General features: G+C 39.6%; 1 protein-coding gene across 1 annotated transcript in view; it reads right to left on the bottom strand.

Moving 5' to 3' along the window:
* Positions 1 to 21,015, bottom strand: part of TEX11 (testis expressed 11) — a 467,244-nt gene that overhangs the window by 232,235 nt on the left and 213,994 nt on the right. The window contains exons 13-14 of the mRNA XM_036304176.1: positions 8,629 to 8,780; positions 4,660 to 4,745 (exon numbers count right to left, since the gene is read on the bottom strand). Coding sequence (XP_036160069.1) covers positions 4,660 to 4,745; positions 8,629 to 8,780 — 238 coding nt within the window. The remainder of the gene's footprint in view (positions 1 to 4,659; positions 4,746 to 8,628; positions 8,781 to 21,015) is intronic.

Below are 21,015 nucleotides of genomic sequence, written 5' to 3'. Positions count from 1 at the left end.
TCGTTTTCATTTGTCTCAAGGTTTTTATAATTTCCTTTTGATTTCTTCTTTCGTCCCTTGGTTGTTCAAGAGTTTAATTTCTATGTATTTGTGAGTTTTCTAGTTTTTTCATTATTCCATTTTGAATTAATTTTTGCATAAAGTGTGAGGTTTGTGTCAAGATTAACCTGTTGATGTCCATTGCTACAGCACCATTAGTTGAAAAGACCATTCTTCTTCTACTGAATACTTTTTGTAGCTGGATATTTGTAAGCAAGGATCTGAAGTCCTGCCAAGAAGAAGTGAAGGTTCTATCAGGAACACAGCGTGACTTGCAAGCGAGTCACACTGGGTCAAGATTGCACACAATCTTGAGTTCCAGGAACATTTACCTCCCTGAGAAAGGCTAAGATTAAATAGTCGTGGATGTAGAGCAGAAAGGGAGGGCACAGCTGTCTTCAATACGCTATTGTAATAATACAGCACAAAACAAGATTTAGTTAATTAACTGCTGACGCACTAACCTTGTGCCAAACCCCAATAAAAGCGATGGTGAGAGTGCAGAGTTTGCTACATGCCTGAGTGAGCTGTAGCCCTCTGTCTGGCATCAATCATCCTGTGTGCTCGTCTTACCTCTGTGTCTTCGGTTCATTAAACATCCCTCAACAACTTTTATGCACTTTGTTGAAAATCAGTGCATATTTGTACGAGATTATTTTGGAGTTCTTTATTATGTTCAATTGATCTTTCTGACAATACCACACAGTCTAGATATATATTGTAGCTATATAATAAGGTGATGTGGTTCCTTCTACTATATACCTCTTTCTCAGAATTGTTTTAGCTACACATTTTCATTCCTCTGTTTTTATGTGTAAATTATAGAATAATCTTATCTCTATATTTTTCTCATTCTTTTGCTTGTATTCTATTTGTATCTTCATCTGTAAAGTATGTTTTTTAAGCCATACATAAAATTGGCCTTGCTTTTTCATTTAATTTGATAATGTCTGCCTTTTCACTGGTATATTAAAATTGTTTTCATTCAATGTGATTTTGCATATGCTGAGATTTCAAAATATCTTATTTGTTTTCTATTTGTCCCATCTAAATTTATTCCTTCTTTCCTCTTTTTATGCCTTCTTTTAGCTTATTAAATATTTCTATAACTTTATTTTGTTATAGATTATAGATTTTGCTTTCAATACTTTTGGATATATATCCAGAACATGAATCACTAGATTATATGGTAATTCTATTTTGTAATTTTTTGAGGAATCACCATACTGCTTTCTATAGTAACATTCTACTTTACATTCCTACAAACTACTTTAATTTTTAAACAATATTTTTGCTGAGTATAGAATTCTAGTTTGATAGTTTTTTCTTTAGTTATTTTTAAATTGTTGCTCCACTGTGTTCTTGCTTACACTGCTTCTACTGAGGACTCTGATATTCTGCTTAATTTGTTCCTCTGTATGTAGGGTGCCTGTTTTCTCTGACTGCTTTTAAAATATTCTCTTTATTACTGGTTTTGAGCAATTTGATTATGTGCATTGGTGTAGTTTTGTGTTTCTTGTGTTTAGGGTTTGCCACACTTTCTGATTATGTGTGTTTAGAGTATTTCTTAAGTTTTAAAAGTTTTCAACCATTAATTTTCAAATATATTTATTCTCTCTCCTCATTTGAGGATTCCAATTACCTCTATATTAAGCTACCTGAAGAATTTCTGTAGCTCACTGATGTTCTTTCAATATTTTTTAGTTTTGTTTTTTCCCCCTGTGTGGTTCATTCTGGATAGCTTTCATTGCTATATCTTCAAGATCACTACTCTAGTCTTCTGTAATGTCTAATCTGATGTTGGTACTATCCAATATGTTGTTTTCCTCCTAGACATCGTTTTTATCTTTAGAATTTGGATTTTTTTATATCTCCCATGCCTCTACTTAACTTTTTGAATATATGGAATATAATTATAAGAGCTGTTTTAATGTCCTCTGTTAATTTCTGTGTCAGTTTAAGTTGATTGTGTGTTCTTTTTAATATAGGTTGTGTTTTCCTACATCTTGAATGCTTGGTAATTTATTACTGGATGATGAACATTGTGAACTTTAACTTCTTGTGTGCAGGATAGGTTTGTATTCCGATAAATATTTTTACCTCTACTCTGGGAAGCAATGAAGTTCCTTGGGATCAATTTGATACTTTCAGGTCATACTTTTCTGATTTTTAGGTAGTTCTCAAGTAGTACTCAGTGTAGGATTCCCATTACTGAGACAACACTCTTCTGAGTTCTCTACCCAGTGCTCCATGAATTAGAGCAAGCATGTCAAACATGCTTGAATTAGAGGTTTTCTAGTCTGGCTGGTATGAACAGGTTCTATTTCCAGAACTATGTGAGTCCTAGGCATTGTTACCTAGGCATTATTTTATTTTATTAAAGAATAGTTTATTGCTTTTTAGAGAGAGAGAAAGGAAAAAGAAACATTGATGTGTAGCGTAACATCAGTTGCCTCTTGCATGCTTCCAACAGGGGTTCAAGCCTGCAACCCGGGCTTATACCCTGACCAGAAAGCAAATCAGCAACCTTTTGGTGCATGGGACAATGCCCAACCAAGTGATCCAAACCAGCCAGGGAACATCTAATAATTTTAGACGGTTATTCCCCTTACTTAGATATTTTCATTCCATACTGTCCTGATAGTACTCTGCTAAACATTGGAGGAGGACTCTCTGATTGCTGGGGTTCTCTTTATGTGCTATATTGTGATCCCTGGTAATCTGTTCTATAAACTTTAGCTGCTTTGCTCTCCAAGATTCTCAGCTCCATCTCCTCGAATTAGAAAGCCTGCTAGGATCCACTTCAGTTCCTCTTCCTATACTACAGCCTGGAAAATCAGGCAGTAAGCTGTACAACTACAGTGCTCACCTTGTTCATTTACTATCTCCCAGAGAGCACTCTGTTGTCTGATAGTCAGTTTCTAAAAAACCATTTTTTTCATGTATTTTACCTTGTTTTATGTAGGTGGGGAGGGGTGTTCAGGCAAAGACAGAAATCTGGTCTCTGTTGCATCTTGGTTGGAAGTGGAAACCCACCATAACTTTTAAAAAACATTGTATCCTTTTTAATTACACACACACACACAAATGCACATATATCAAATTTTTTACAAGTGATTAGATTATGAATAACTATACTTTAAAAAGCCTTATCTGGCCTTGGCCAGTGGGATCAGTGGTCAGAGCATCAGCTAGGATACAGAAAGGTTGTGGGCTTGATTCCCAGTCAAGAACATGCACCTAAGTTGCAGGGTAGATCTCTGGCCCCAGTTGGGGCACCTGTGGGAGGCAACCAATTGATGTGTTTCTCTCACACTGATGCTTCTCTTGCTCTCTCCCTTCCCCTCCCTCTCTGTCTCTCTCCCTTCCACTCTCTCTAAAAATCAATGGAAAAATATCCTTGGATGAGGATTAACAAAAATGAATAAACAGAAAATATCTGTAGTTTCAGTAAACCTGGATTGATTTGCAAAGAGAAAATATATTACTACTCTTTTTTATTTTTTATTGTACCACAACTTTATAAAGTTTTTTTAGAGCAGTTTTAGATTCACAGCAAAATTGAGAGGAATGTATAGAGATTTGCTATGAAACCCCTGCTCCTACACATGCATAGCCTCTCCCATGACTATGACTACAAAAAATAAAATCAGTGTCCCCCCCCCCCAAAAAAATCATCCACCGGGGGCCCAAGTCCTTCTGATTGAAGCCCCCCCCCAAAAAAAAATCCTCCCAGGAACCAAGAGGTCACCTAGTTCAATCCCTGTCAGGGCACATGCCTGGGTTGTGGGCTCTGTCCCCGGAAGGGGGGATGTAGGAAGCAGACAATTGATAATGTTTCCCTCTCAGCAATGTTTCTATCTCTCTATTCCTCTCTCTTCCTAAAAACAAATCAATAAAAATATATATGTTTTTAAAATCCCCCACCAAAGCCTTACATTTGTTACAACTAATGAACTTACACTGACACATCACCCAAAGTCCATAGTTTACATTATGGTTCACACCTGCTGTTGTACATTCTATGGGTTTAGACTAATGTATAATGATATCTATCCATCTTTATAGCAGCATTCAAAGTATTTTCACTGGCCTATAAATCCTCTGTGCTTCATACCACAATTTTTAACAATATTTTTATTGATTTCAGAGAGGAAGGGAAAGGGAGAGACAGAAACATCAATGATGAGAGAGAATCACTGATAGGCTGCCTCCTGCCTGCCCCTTACTGGTAACTGAGCCTGCAACTCAGGCCTGTGTCCTGACCATGAATCGAACCATGACCTCCTGGTTCATAGGTTGATGCTCGACCACTGAGCAACACCAGCCAGGCTACACCACAATTTTTAAAAGGAATAAAATCCCTTGGAGTTTCTCATTCTTCATGTTAAATTAATTTTCTATAGCTTAATATCATTTCCCTACATTGTAAGTTCCCATTGGGAATGAATCACATCTTAGTATTTTAAAATAAATTCTTGTCCAATACCAATTAACACTCTAAATTATGAATAATAGAGATATTATTAAAGTATTTGATGCTCTATGGTTTTATAGTCAACATATTGTTTCATTTGTTGGGGTTGAGAAAAGATATAAAAAAAAATATTATTCTCAAACCTGAAAACTTCTGTAAGCTTTTTTCCACAGAATGCTGTGTAAATAGCCTACTAATCCTGATGGCAGTGGTCTTCCTGTTTGCTTACCTAAAAAAAAAAAAAAAAAACGAACCTCAATATCTAGAAACAAGAATCAAGATCTATTACATTAAATAAAAGAGCTAACTATATTCAGACCCTATAATCTTTAAGTAATGGCTACAAACAAAATCACATTTAGACCAGTTTTCGTAATCAATTTTAGATTTACTAGCAAAACTGATTATACAATACAATCAGAGCTTGGTAGATTCACAGTAATTCGCCCATCAATCTGTGATAGTTTTCCAGTCTAGTATCTCTTTAACGTATTTCCCATGTTCCAAATTTGATCATCATCTGATGCCTTAATATTATTGTGAATGAACATACAGCAATGTTAGAAATCATTAATAAGAAATGTTTATTATGTATTAACCAGATCATATCAAATTCACAAGGCCAATTATACCTTAAAGCCTTTGTAAAATACTTTAAGACAGTGTTTACACATAAACTTTATTACTTTAAATTGTAACTTGTATCTGATTGTTTGTTGTCTAGACATTTACAGGGTTCAAATATATTAGCACACATTAACATAAAGTTTAAAACAATAATATAATTCTATATCCACTTCTCTTTCACCCCTTTGGCACTATCAATTTCTGAAAAGTCTTGATTAGAGCACTGAGAGTCTCTGACACCCAAGCCTAGTCAGCAGATATAGTTTGTGCCATGACTTAGTTAAAAATACCCACGAGAGTAAAATGTTATAATACTTAGGGAGTATGAGTGTATAATCTGATATCACAATAAAACTAAGATTCCCTAAATGTAATCTTAGGAAAATTAATTATTCTGGATAACCACGTTTTCTAGTTGACTGACAGTTTATTTTTATTAAACATAAAACATTTTTTATTTTTAAAAGTCTAAATAATTTCATTATTTTTTCTAAAATGATGTTTCATGAATTATGTTTTCTAAACATACTTTCTAGTTTTCTGAAGCACATTTTAACCATTTCTTGACCATTCAAAGTCAACAATAATAACAAGTACTGTATTTTGTTAATCTATTAATTTATCACAGTGATGCCTTTGATATTTACTACAGACTATAGTACAGATTATTATATATTTTTAATGTTTGAAACTGTTTTATAAAATTTGTAGTGTTTTTTTTTCCCCTATCTTATGGTAAGGTTAGCCATATATTTCTCTGTAGACCCTTCACTCTTTTTAAAAATGTCTTTTTAATGTTTTATTGATTTTTAGAGAGGAAAGGAGAGGGATAGAGAGATAGAAACATCAATGAGAGAGAAACATCATCGATCAGTTGCCTTCTGTACACCTCCTAGTAGGGATCGAGCCCAAAACCTGGACATGTGCCCTAACTGGGAATCGAACTAGTGACCTCTTGGTTTCTGGGTCAATATTCAACCACTGAGCCACATTTGCTGGGCCATTTCACTCTTTTTTAAAAATATATATATTTTTATTGATTTCAGAGAGGAAGGGAAAGGGAGGGAGAGAGAAACATCAATGATAAGAGAGAATCATTGATTGGCTGCCTCCTGCATGTCCCACACTGGAGATTGAGCCCACAACCTGGGCAGGTGCCCTTGACCAGAATTGAACCCGGGACCGTTCAGTCCACAGGCTGATGCTCTATCCAATGAGCCAAACCAGCTAGTGCCCTTTCATTCTTTTTAATATGTTACCATTAAAATGCTAAGAGTTGGCCCTGGCTGGTGTGGCTCAGCTCATTGGGCATCATCCCTTGCACTGAAAAGTTGGCAGTTTGATTCCCGGTCAGGGCACATGCCCGGTTTGTAGGCTTGATCCCCAGTGGAGGGCATTCAGGAGGCAGCCAATCGAAGTTGATGTTTCTCTCTCATCAATGTTTCTATCTCTCTCTAAAATATCAATTAAAAGTTAAAATTGGATCTAAAAATAACTAGAATCTTGGTGATGGTATGGAGGGAGGGTGTCATCAGTAAAATATGGTTCATAGAATCTAGAGTTCAAAAGGCTCTTAGAGATTATAGTCTCTAATCCAGAGGTCACCAACTGGTGGTCCATGGACCATGGTGGTCCGCGAGGTCAGAAAGGTTGGCTACTACTGATTTAAGGAAACGTTTGGGGCAGTGCTCGCCAACCTGTGGTCCACGGACCACTGGTGGTCCGTGAGGTCTGAAAGGTTAGTGACCACTGCTCGAAAGATTTCCTTTTTAAAATTATCAATAACTAGCCCTGGCCAATGTAGCTCAGTTGGTTGGGCATCATCCATGTACCAAAAGGTTGTTGGTTTGATTCATGGTCAAGGCACATGCCAGTGTTGCAGGCTCTGTACCCAGTAAGGGGCATGTAAGAGGCAGTCGATTGATGTTATATTCTCACATTGATGTATCTCTCTTCTCCCTTCCTCTTGCTCTAAAAATCAATAAACTACTTTTTAAAAATATATTTTATCGATTTTTTTACAGAGAGGAAGGGAGAGGGATAGAGAGTTAGAAACATCGATGAGAGAGAAACATCGATCAGCTGCCTCCTGCACACCCCCTATTGAGGATGTGCCCCCAACCAAGGTACATGCCCTTGACTGGAATCGAATCTGGGACCCTTCAGTCCGCAGGCCGATGCTCCATCCACTGAGCCAAACCGGTTAGGGCAATAAACTATTTTTTAAAAAATATCAATATCTACACTAATAAAAGAGAAACATGCAAATTGGTGTCACTCCGCTATGCCCACCAGCCAATCAGGATGAGTATGCAAATTAACCCAACAAAGATGGCGGTTAATTTGCATACACAGGCGTGGAGCAAAGACTGAAGATGACTGAAGATGGTGGAGGCCACGGAGCTGGAGCAAACAGGAGGCTTGGATTACCTCCGGTGATGGAGGAAGCCAAACTTCCTGCCGGCCCTGGACTCTGCTCAAGGAGTGGCTGGGGACCTGGGCTCCACTCAAGGAGGGGCTCGTGGCCTGGGTTGCTGGGGGAGACCCAGGCTTCCAGCCAGCCCTGGCCTCCACTCCAGGAGCTGGGGGGAAAAAAGGAGGGGCTGGGAGTAGCCAGAGCAGAGAAGTCAAGCCTCGCTGCTGTGGCTGGACCAAAGGTCTGGGTACCAGGTGCCGGAGAAAAACCGGTGCTGGCATCCAGGGGAAGGAAGGCCTATTGCGTGAATCTTCCTGCAATGGGCCACTAGTGTTTTTATAAAAACATGATACATGCTTATAAAACTCAAGCAATCTAGTAAAATATAAAGAAATTACCTAAAATGCCATCACTCAGAATAAATTCCAATGTTAACATTTAGTAACTATATCTCGCTATATATGTAGACTTGGGGTGAGAATTTTCTAAGAAAGGGATATACTCTCTGTGTTCTTCAGGATATAGGAGTCTACAGAGAGGTGAGGGTTAGGAGAATGCTAAGATTTGGCTCTACATCTCTGCTTTAACCAAAGCAACTCCAAAGACAGGGTTCATATAAGATTGCATCACAAAAGGATGCTACTGCTAAATAGAAGTTAATAATCAGGAATTATAGTCCACAATTTTCATTTCATAGGTGGAAAAAAACAAGATCCAGAGATACTATTGATTTTCTCAAAGGCATACAGCTAATTTTAGATCAAACTGGAGACAAGAAATTAGGCTTCTAACATCACAATTTTCTACTGTATATGAGTTTTTAGTTCAGAGGTTTATCTGTTTTTGGTGATGTTTTGTTATTTTTGCTTAGTTCCTCATTCTAACTTGCCAAACAAGTGAAATCTGGATAAGTGAGGTATTATAGTTAAAGGTTATTAGAGAGGGTAAAAAAGGAATGAGAAAAAGGAGAAATATGTTGACCTGAGTATTTTGCTACTGTTCTGAAATCTACCTTCGAAATACATGCATGTTAACACCTTTCTAAAACATCTGTAGAAATCCTACTGACCTACAATGATTTCTTCAATCTTTTCCTTGGCAAGCAGTTCTTCCTTCCTTTGTAAAAGTATGTCAATGTGGAGCAATAAAGCTTTTCCAATATTTTCTGATGACTTAAAATGTTCACAGATAATCTTCAGGAAATGAAATCCAACAAATTCTCTGTTCAATGAAACAAAGTTGTAAGTGGTGTGAATAGAGTAACTGGTTTTTTTAATCAATGGGACCAAAGTTTATTTGGGTATGAGCAAAAGTCAAGATAAAACTATATCTGAGCTTAAGTAATATCACTAAATAATTAAATAAGCCTATTTGTTTAAAAAAAACAAAATATTTAATTCAATTTCTGTTTAATTTATTAGACCACAAATATTTTCTTTTCATGAACACCTATGATCAGGTAATGATCTCTCTCATAATATCTTCTTCATGCTTTTTCTCCAGAAATGATACTAATTTATAAAAACTGGATCATGTGATCCAGTGAAGATACATGAACTGACATTAGAAATTTACCAGAATGCTTAGAATTTAGTCTCTTAGCAACTTTCAAATACACCATAATTATAGTCACCATGTTATACAGTACTTCTCTAGTATTTATTTATCTTGTAAATGGAAGTTTCTACTTTTTGACCACCTTCTCAAGTCATTATGCTACACACCTTTAAACTTATACAGTGATGAATGTCATTTATCTATATATAAAAGGCTAATATGCTAATTGTCCCTCCGACTGTTTGACAATTTGACCAGTCGCTATGATATGCACTGACCACCGGGGGCAGACGCTCTGATCAGTAGGTTAGCTTACTATTGTGGTCTGGCAGATTGGGGCTGGGCGAGATGGGGCTGGGCGAGATGGGCCGGATATGCCCTGTAGCCCTCCTGTGGTACCCCCCTGGCCCTGATCGTGCACCAGTGGAGTCCCTCAGCCTGGCCTGTGCCCTCTCACAATCTGGGACCCCCTCGGGGGATGTCAGAGAGCCAGTTTTGGCCCGATCCCCGCAAGCCAGTACGAGGGACACCACCAGTGCATGAATCGGAAAAGGAAAAATGAAATTTACCAGTTTCCACTGCCAAAAATGCCTTATATTTACCTATGCTTGATTACACAAATTATATATATATTTAAATTGTTTATTTTCTTTTTAAAAATTTTATTTTATTTCATTTTCCATCACCATTTATCCTCTCTATGCCCTCTTCAACCTCCACCCATCTCCCTCCACCCTCACAATCACCACACTGTTGCTCTTGTCCAAGAGTTCTCTCTTTTTTGCCCAATCCCTCCACTCCCCTAACCCCCTCCCCCACCCAGGACTGCCTGCCTGCTTTCCATCTATGAACCTGCCTCTATTTTGCTTGAATACCACTATATTTTGATTATTTAAAAATTCAAGCAGTTCGTGGATTGGAAGACTTATTATTGTTAAGATGTCAATACTCCTAAAGCAAACTATAGATTTAAAGTAACCTATAGATTTAATGTAATCCCTATAAAAATCCTAACGACATCTTTTACAAAAATAAAAAACTCCATCCTAAAATTCATATGGAATCTCATGGGACTCTGAAGAGCCAAATCAATCCTTAAACAGGAAAACAAGGCTAGAGGACTCATACTTCCTGATTTCAAAGTTTACTGCAAAGATATAGTAATCAAAACAGTGTGGTGCTGGCATAAAGACATATGCACCAATGAAATAGGATATAGAGTCCAGAAATAAATTCCTGTAGATATGGTCAAATAGATTTCCACAAGAGTGCCAAGATCATTCAATGTGGGAAAAGAACAGTCTTTTCAACAAATGATGCTGGTGTCCACATGCAAAGGAATGAAATTGGATCTTTACATTATACCATACAAAACAATGAACTCAAAATGGATCAAAGACCTAAACAGAAGAGCTGAAATATAAAAACTCTTAGAAGAAATCACAGGGGGAAATATTCACAACATTGGAGTTGGCAATGATTTTTTGGATATGATACCAAAAGCACAGGTAACGAAAGTAAAAATAGGAAAATTGAACTATATCAAAATTTAACATTTCTGTATATAAAAGGATAAAATCAACAGAGCAAAAAGGCAACTTATGGACTGGAAGAAAATATTTTCAAATCATATATCTGATAGGGGGATTATACCCAGAATTTTTAAGGAACTCCTAAAACTCAACAACAAAAACCCCAAAATGAACAATTTAAAAATTGGCAAAGTACTTAACTAGACATTTCTCCAAAAAAAAAGATACACAAATAAAAGCATATAGTTGGGTCATGATATGTATCCATTCATCTACGCTTTGCCTTCTGATTGGAGCATTTAATCCATTTACACTTAGGGTTATTATTGATAACCCTACTTATTTATTGCCTTTTTAATTCTGTATGCCTAGATTTCTCTGTTTCTTCTCATTTCAGAAGTCACTTTAGTACTTCTTGTATTATTGGCTTGGTGGTGATGTACTCCTTTAGCCTTTTTTTTTCTGAGAAGCTCGTTATTTGACCATTTATTTTGAATGATAGGCTTGTTGGATATAGTAACCTTGGCCTCAGATACTTGCTTCCCAATACCTTGAATACTTCATGTCATTCCCTTCCTGTCTGTAGAGTTTCTGATGAGAAATCAGGTGTCAGCCTTATGGAAGCTCTTTTGTAGGTAACAATTTCCTGTTCTCTTGCTGCCTTTAATGTTCTCTCTTTGTCTTTCATTTTTGACATTTTAATTATGATGTGTCTGGGCATGGGCCTGTTTGGGTTCTTCTTTCTTGGGGTTCTATGTGCCTCCTGAACTAGTGTGACTTTTTCCTTTACCAGGTTAGGGAAGTTTTCTGCCATTATTTCTTGAAACACGTTCTCTATTCCTTTCTCCCTTTCTGCCTTTTCTGGCACACCTGCTATTCAAATATTGTTAAGCTTCACATTGTCCCACAGCTCCCTTAAGCTGTCCTCCTGTTTCTTAATTATATTTTCTTTTTGGTTCTCTGATTTCAACCCTATATTCTAATTCACTGATTTGATCCTCAGCTTCCCCTAGTATGCTGTGTATTCCTTCCAATGTGTTCTTTATTTGTGCTGTGTCATTCTTTATTTCTATTTTCATAGTTACTATATTTTTTCTCTTGCTATTGAGCATCTTTACCATCATTACTCTGAACTCTGTTTCAGCTAAATTTCTTCTCTGCCTCATTTATCTTTTCTTTTGGAGAATTATCTTGTTCTTTCATTTGGGAGATGTTTCTCTGTCTCCTCCTTTTGGCTGCCTGTTTGGATATGCGATTATGTATTAGGTAGAACCTCTATGCCTCTCAATCTCTAGTGTCAGACAGTGTCAAATGCTGTTTCTGACAAAAATGCAAAGCCTCCAGAGACCACCTCTGCCTACAGACTAAAAGGATTCTGACTTGAATTGCCCGCAGGCAATTGTCCTCAGGTGTGGCAAGTGTTTTTTTCCCCACTGAATGGGGCAGTTGTTTCTGCCTGGATGCTAACTGTCATTTTTAGCCTCTTAAGTGGCCCCAGTTCAAGGTGTTTTCCAATAGAGTGGGTCAACTGTCTTTCCCCCAGGCAAGGCAAATATCTGTGTGGGAAAGATGTCCTCTGTTGCATGAGGAATGACTCAGCACAGGAAATGGGAGTGTCTGCCTTCTGAGCTCTAACCCCTGAGTCCCCAGTTCTGGGGTTAGAGCTCAGAAGGCAGACCATCTGTGACTACAGCAGAAGAACTGCTGTGTAGCAGACACTCCTATAGAGCAGGACTTGCTTCAGTAGGCCTTTGGTACTCACAGAGTCTGTGCCTTAAGTGTATCACTCTTGGATGTGGTAGAATTATAATCTAGTGTGGTCTGAAGCTGTCCACTGGGTGCACTGGCTCTGGAGCCTCCTGGGAGGTGGCAAAGTCAGCCACTGCTTGTGCCCTGCCTGGGGCCACCCAGCACAAGCTACAGAGTAATCTGCAGAATGCTGCTACTTGTGTTGGGCTAGGAGGTGGCCAGGAGAGGCCAAGCTATGAACCTTAGCAAGTTGCTGCTAATGCTGGTCCTGGGGTACTTATCAGAGGTATGGAGTACACTGAGTCCAGCTGCTGCTTGCTGGAGAGATTTTTAAGAAAATTGAAGCCGGATCCAGAACAGGCCATTCATATGAAAAAGACTGCAAACAGCTTGGGTGGGGTTGCAAATTTGGCGTGGCAGGATCTCAGGTAATCATGATGGAAGAGCAAACAGTGTGTGCCAGGTTGATGGAGACTCAGATATGGACCCTGCTAATAAGCTCTGTGTTGTGGAGGTCCCAACACTTTTGTGTGGGAGAAAGCTGCCCCTGAGTTCCTGCCATGATGCCGGAAAATTTAGTTCCTCCCCATATGTCCCTGGACCCTTTCAAGCCACTGCTCCAGTGCTACAGCTCAGAGTAAGTGAGTCTTGAGTAAATCCATGTGCTGACTCTTTAAGAGGAATTGCCTGGGACTCCAGCAGCCTCTATGTCACTCAGCCACAATCCCCACTGGCTTTTACAGCCTGAAGTTACAGGGACTTCTCTTCCTGGCTCTGGAACCTTGGGCTGGGGGCCTGGTGTGGGACTAGGACCCCTTGCTCCTCATGGGAGGCCTCCTCAGTCAAGATATCTCTCTCAGTTAAAAACACACCACACATGGGTGTTGGACCAGCCCATTCTGCACCTTCATTCCTGCTACCAGTCTCTATGTTCTTTCTTCTTTAATTCTCTAGTTGTAGGGCTTCCATAAAGCCAGATTTCAGGTGGTTATGAATAATGGTTGTTTTGTATTTTAGTTGTAATTTTAATGTGGTTGTGGAAGGATGTGAGTATTAGCATTTACCTATGCCACCATCCCATATATTCTTTCCCAAAATATCTAGCTTTCAATAAAAAGTCACTCATCATACCAAGACCCAGGAGAATTTAATCTAGACTGTAAAATATTATCAACAAATGCTAACACCAAGATGACAGATATATAAGAACTAACAAGGACTTTAAAGCAAGCATCATAAAAATGCTTTAGGGAGCAAGCATGAACATTCTTGAAACATAAAGTACAAAATCTCTGCAAAGAAATAGACTAAACAAAGAAATAGAAGATACAAAGAAGAACCGAAGGGAAATTTTAGAACTGAAAAATACAACATGGTAGGCTGATAACAGCTCAAAGATATATTTAATCCTAATCCTCAGAACCTGTTTGTGTTATCTTATTTGGAAAAGGGGTCTTTGCAGATGTGATTAAGACACAGATCTTGCTTGAGACAAGAAGATTACCTCAGTGGGCCCTAAATGCCATCACAATTGTACTTATAAAAGAAGGTAGAGGGAGCCCTGGCCAGGTGGTTCAGTTGGTTGGAGCATCATCCTGTACATCAAAAGGTTGTGGGTTTGATTCCTAGTCAGGCCACAACTCTACCTCTCTCTTCCGCTCCGAAATCAATAATAATATATTAAAAAAAAACCAAACCTGCAACCTGGGTATGTGCTTTGACCAGGAATCAAACCTGTGACCCTTCAGTGCACAGGACAATGTTCTAACCAACTGAGCTACAATGGCCAGGGCTAAATACGCAATCTTAAAATAGGCATATTAAAAAAGATTTGGAAATGCTAATTTACAGAAATTATAGCCTTAAGGGTATATATATATCAGTTGTACCTTTATGTCTTGGTAAGAATAAGTATACATCAGCAAATAACAATGGGCAGAAAAGAGGGTCACATAGCAGGCCTGAGATTGCCTAGTCTTAGAAATGCTTGCTTGCAAAGTTGGCCCTTGTCTGACATCTGGTCACTTGGCTAGAAAACAGTTCCCTACACTGATATAAAAGTTCTCCTAATAATAAGGGTAGTGGCCTGGCTAGTGTGGCTCAGTGGTTGAGCATCAACCCATGAATCAGGAGGTCATGGTTTGACTCCTGGTCAGGGTACATGCCTGGGTTGCAGGTTGGATCCCCAATAGGGGGCGTGCAGGAGGTGGCTCACTGATGTTTATCTCCCATCGATGTTTCTATCTCACTATCACTCTCCCTTCCTCTCTCTAAGAAATCAATAAAAATACATAATAAATAAATAAATAAATAAATAAATAAATAAATAAATAAATAAATAAATAAGGGTAGCTTGCTATGCCTAGACTGCAAACAATATGGTTTACGCTGAATATCTACTAGGTGTCTGCAATTTTAGTATGGGCTAGGCAGGAGTGCCTACATGACTAGCATCCATTTAAAGCATTGGGGATTGAGTTTCTAATGAGTTTCCTGGTAAACAACAGTTCACACATGTTGACATACTCATTGCTAAAGGATTTGAGCTTATCTTGTGCAACTCCACTGAGAGAGAGCTCTTAAAAGCTTGTGCCTGATGTCCTTTAGACTTTGCCCCAACTATTTTACCTTTCCTTTCACTGACTTTGCTTTGTACCCTCTAATTGTAATAAATCTCATGATTATTACTAAAAAAAGATGCAGTAAACCTAAATGTACCCACATGAACATAGACATAGCTGCAAAGTACAAGAAGCAAAACCTGACAGAACTAAAAGAACTAGACAAATCCACAGAGTTGGAGACTTCAATATTCCCTTTCAAAAATTAATAGAAGTAGGCAAAAATCAAGTAATATATATATAAACTCAACAACTCATAAATTAACAGTATGTAATTGACATTTATAGGATACTTCATCAAACAGAGCAGAATACACAATCTTTTCAAGGTCCGCAGAAAACATACCAAATAGGCCATATTTTGGGCCATAAAACAAATACTAAGAAACTTAAAAGAGCTCTGGCTGGTGGGATAAGTGGTTAGAGTGTTGGTCAGTGACCAAAGGGTCACAGGTTTGATTCCCAGGCAAGGGCACATACCTGGATTGCAGGTTCCATCCCCAGCCTCTCTTGGGGCAGGTGCGGGAAGCAACCAATTAATGTGTCTCTCTCACATTGATGTTTCTCTCTCTCCTTCCCCCTAACCTCTCCCTTCTACTCTCTCTAAAAATCAATGGAAAAAAATATGCTCAGGTGAAGATTAATCAAAACAAAGAAAGTTAAAAGAACTGTAACCATAAAGACTATGTTTTCTAGTAACATGGATCAAATAGAAATCAATAGCAGAAAGATAACCACGTTAAAACGAAAATATATCAAAATTTGTGGGATGCATCCCTGGCAGTGTGGCTTAGATGGTTGGGCATCATCACGAAGACTGAAAGGTTGCTGGTTTGATTCATGGTCAGGGCACATGCCCGGATTGCAAGCTCAATCTCCAGTAGGAGGTAGCTAATCAATGGTCCATTCTTTTCTCTCTCTCTCTCTCTCTCTCTCTCTCTCTCTCTCTCTCTCTCTCTCTCTCCCTCTCCCTCTCTCCCTCCCTCCCTCCCTCCCTCCCTCCCTCCCTCCCTCCCTCTCCTTTATTCTCTAAAAAATCAACAAAAATATTTTTTAATTGTGGAATGCAGCTACAGCACAGCTGAGAGAAAATGTTTTATCATTAAAGCCTTGTATTAGAAAATGAGTTTCAAATCAATAAGCTAAGTTCCCACAGTCAAGAAACTAGAAAAGGACACAAATAAACCCAAAGCAAGCAGAAATAAGTAAATAATAATGATGAGGACATATATCAATAAAATTAAAACAGGAAAAAATTTCAATGAAACAAAAATCTGAAGCTGGTACACACACACACACACACACACACACACACACACACACACACACACACAATTGCCAAGACTGAGAAATCAAAAAATAAAAGAGACCAGACTCAAATTACCAATATCAGGAATAAAACTTGGAATATCACTATAGACACTGCATATATCAAAAGGATAATAAGAAATACTATGAACAATTCTACACAAAAAATCTAACAAGAAAGATGAAAAGAATCAATTTACCAAAAATCAAAAATAAACTAACACAACTCGACAGTATAACATAGATAATTTGAATAACCCTATAATTATTGAAGAAACTGAATTTGTAATTTGAATACTGAAAAAGAATTTCCAGGCTAAAATGGTTTTACTGAAGCCTACCAAATGTTTGAAGAAGTGACACCAATGCTATACCATACCTTCCAGAAATAGAAGAGGAGTGATCACTTCCCAATTCATTTTATCAAGACAGTATTACCCTAAGATGGTGGCAGAGTATTTGGAAATTACACTCACCTCCTCCCATAACCAAACTAGAATTACAATTAAATATAGTACAATCAACCTGAAAGACCAACTGAAGACCAGCTGAGAAGCAGCCACATCAAGACTGGTATGAAGGGTGGAGAAACAAAAAGGGCTGGCCCCACACCCATGTGTAGAGGCTGAAAATCCGGAGGGGTATCTCAGCTACAAATGTCACCCCTGAGGAGTGTGGGGTCTTAACCCCATGCCAGTCTCCTCAACCCAGAGCACCAGAGAGGGAAGATCTGGCTATGAAAATCAGCAGGGATTCTGTCTGCCACAGAGAGTTGGGAGCCTGCTAGAAATATAGACAACCTCTTAAGGAGCAATCACAGAAAATCTCATTCAAAGCAACTCATCCTGGGCTCTGGTGGAGGGAAGACAGAGCAGACTACAGTCATGTGACGAGCAACTGGGGTTTGTGGCTGTGGGAAGAGAGCTGAAGGGAGAGCTGCCAGGGTCTCTATCCTGAGACCCTCCTCCACACATCCCACAGACATGATATTTCTTTAGTCGAGCACTCTCCCCAAATTGCATCAATCTGGGGAAATTCAATAGCCCCACCCTCCTCACTCCCTGAGGCTCTGCTCTGCCCAGCTCATGCACTGAAGAAGAGTTGGGTGCCTGGACCCCTGGTGTAGAGATCCCAGCAGACTCAGGGGGTGTCAGAGAATGAGTGGTGTGGCTCTGGGGCAGGGGCCACTTTGCCTTTGCACACCTGCCTGTTACAGACACCTACCTTCAAACGGCCAAATCTTAGCATGTTTGGGCCTGTATAAAATTTGCTGGCCTCACACTAACAACTCCCTAAGAAGCTGCCCCACCACAAATGTCCATGGGCACCCAGTGGGTGGAAGCTGGCTTTGGTGTACTCTGGAATTTTTGCTCTGAGTGGCCTCAGAACCAGCACTGACACTAAGTTTGAATCTGTATTAATCTGGGAAACACCATTTGCCCCAACCTAGTGACTCACTTGTGTATGTTATGAACTTATGTTATGCAACTTGCATACCACCAAAGGCTCTTTCAGTGACTTAGCCTAACAGGCAGACAGCAGGGAAAAGCAAGTGGAGGGGGATCTCAGGGTGCCTTGGGCCTTTTGCTGACCTGTCCCCTGGCTTGGTGGTTAAAACTGGCCTTGGTTTGTACCTTGACCCCCTCCCACACACACCTAGGTACAGCAGAGGAAGCCACAAACTGTGGATCACTTTGTAGCTCCAAACAGGTATCCAAGGCCAGTCACAGGCAGCATCTGACATTGATCTCCACTGGAGTCCCTCCCAAAGGTCCAAAAACCAACCCACACAGTGATGGGCTTCAGACCACATCAGAGTTGCACAAGCAGCACATCCAAATGGAGATCTTGGCAGGCACCAGACCCTGCTGGGGTAAATTCTGCTTTGCGTGGTCAGTACTCTCAGAGCAGCTGTGGCCAAGGTCAATCCTCACAATCAGTCAGCCTGAGGGTTGACCCCATGCACAAATGGGCCAACAGCAATCAAGACTCAACTACAACAGGAGGGCTCACATAACATACACAAGGGATACTCCTGCAGCACTTTTCTCAGGTGATCAAGGAGACTGTGCTACTGAGCCCCACAGGACACCTACTATATAAGGCTACCTTGCCAAGACTGGGAGACATAACAGATCTACATAATATACAGAAACAAACACAATGAGGCAGATAAAATAAAAAGACAAAGAAATGTGCCACAAATGAAAGCAAGGGGAAAAAAAACAACACACCCTGAAAAGTACTAAATGAAATGGAGGCAAGTAATAACCTACCAGATACAGAGTTAAACATAACAGTTATAAGAATGTTCACGGAACTTAGAGGATGAAGGGATGAACTCATGATAAGTTAAAAAAGATAGTAAGAATTAAAAAAAGGCTATAGAAACCATAAAAAAAATCAGAAATAAAGAATACACTAGAAGGAGGGAAAATGGCGGCGGTATAAACGGACGTGTCCTGTGCCTTGTCCTGGAGCAGATAAGGGTGAGCAGCTGAAACGGGTAACATGCAGCCCGAATAGGCAGAGGATTTTCAGCTGAGAGACTGTCTGCAGCTAGGAAAGACCGAGAACCCCCAGGAAAAAAAAGGACGGTTGGAGACTGCGACTGAAGCCTCTCGTGGTGCGCCAGCTAAGCAGCGGAGACTGCGCCATCTTGGGTGGTTGTTGCAGGCATCCAGAGACCAGCTACTAACCTGGAAACAAGGGATCTCAAGCAGCGTGACTGACTGAACTCAGAGCACTGCTTCTTCTCACGGAAAGGTTGGACATCCCCTAAAGGTGCGGTTTGCAGTACGGGTTGGAGGGAGGACCGAGCTCGCGCGTGCGGGGCGGAATCTGCGCCCCACAGAGTCCGCAGCCGTTGGGACCAGCGTGACCCGCGAGTGGGGAAGGGGCCCCACAGGGCTGCTGGCAGAAGGGAACGCGAAAAATGAGCCCATAGCTGGACTGGATGTAAAGGAGCAGCCTTGGACTTTGCCAATCTGCTGGCTGCTTGGTGCCAGGGGCGAGTGGGTGCGCGGAGACTGCACGCGGAGACTGTGCGCAGACCTGGAAGGTGGAGGCTTGCGAATTCGCACAACTATCAGGCTCTTGTTACAGTTCCCCTTAGATCTGTGCATTTGATTATTAAACCCAGTGCATGGGATTCCCCAGTTGGGGTCATTCGCAGAGCCTGTAGGGGAAAGTTCTTTTTGGGGAGCCTGGGAAACAGCGGGCAGTGGCAAGGAACCAGCTCTGGGCAGTGGTCTTTCCCGAATCAGTTCCAAATACCATAGAGGAAAAAAAAAAACACAAAACCCTACTGATAGAGAGGACTTATAGCCTCGGAGGTCAATCCAGACACACTGCCACCCAGAGGCAGAACCACGAACTGTCTCTTCTGCGATCACAAATAAAGGCAGTCTGGTAAACAAATACAAGCTGCCTTAAAATCAGGTCTGTGGTTTACTGCACGGAGGGACAGTGTATCGCAGGGAAGTTCAACACTCCCCTGAATGCCTGGCAGGACTGAGGCGTGCCAAAAAGAAGAGTGGAAGATCTGAAGCACCTTCACTTCCGAATATTTTTATATATATATATATTTTTTAATTCTTTTTTCACCATTTCATTAAGAACCTATTTTATTTTTTTATTTTATTTTTTTTTCATCACTTGATTTTACCTTTTTAATTACTACATTTTTTAACCAGTATTATTGCTATCCTTTTACCATTTTTTCAAGTGTCATTTTATTTTTTATTATTTTTTTTATTTTTCTTTATTTTATTTTGGGATTAGTGTTATACACACTATTTTCATCGTTCCTTTAGCATCATTTCTCTCTAGCTCACATTTACCCTTAAGCCAAAACTCTCTTCCTCACTTTTCCCCTTTTGTTGTCCTGTTTCTCTTACCCTATTCCTGCTTTGGATTATACCTATTCCTTCTTTCTACCCACTGTCTAAATTTCACCCTACTTATATATCTAATCTCCAATCCCTCGCTCTCCCCATACAAATAGCCTCTTCCCCACCTCTATTTCATTCTCTTACTTTTTTTTTTTTTGTCTTTTTGTTTTTTTCTTCTCTCCCTTTTCCCAATCTCATTTCGGCACTCCTTTTTGTTTTTTATGTTTCTCTTTAATCTTTTTCTCTTTTTTCTTCTTTATCCCCTAATTCTCTTCGCTCGGGGGGTCACCTTTATTTGGGGTTATTAATATCGTGAATGCATTTAGTTTGTTGCCTTGTACGTTGTGCCTTGTTGTGTTGTATTTTGTGCCTTTGAATCAGCGCAGCAGAGAGAGAACTACATAACCAAACACCTTGAGAAGAGAAATCATGGTGAAACAAAGAACCAACCCAAATATGAAAGAAAAACAGGCATCATCAGAAAAGGAAGTAAACGAAATGGAGGCAATGGAGGCAAGCAACCTGTCAGAGAAAGAATTCAGAGTAATGGCCATAAGGTGGATGAAAAGAATGGAAGACCAATTCAACAATATGTGTAGGAACCAAGAGGAAATGAAGAAGAACCAAGAGGAAATGAAGAGAAACCAAGAAGAAATGAGGAACGACATCACTGCCATAAAGAACTCAATAGAAAGCATCAACAGTAGACTAGAAGAAGCAGAGGACCGCATCAGCAAGCTAGAAGACAAGGTAGAAAAAAATACCCAAACAGAACAGCTTCTAGAAAAAAAAATTA

This window comes from Myotis myotis, unplaced genomic scaffold, assembly GCF_014108235.1.
Source record: "Myotis myotis isolate mMyoMyo1 unplaced genomic scaffold, mMyoMyo1.p scaffold_m19_p_4, whole genome shotgun sequence".
In the NCBI taxonomy this organism is placed as follows: domain Eukaryota; kingdom Metazoa; phylum Chordata; class Mammalia; order Chiroptera; family Vespertilionidae; genus Myotis; species Myotis myotis.
Note: the sequence above shows the minus strand (reverse complement) of the source record. Positions and strands in the feature narration are given on the sequence as shown.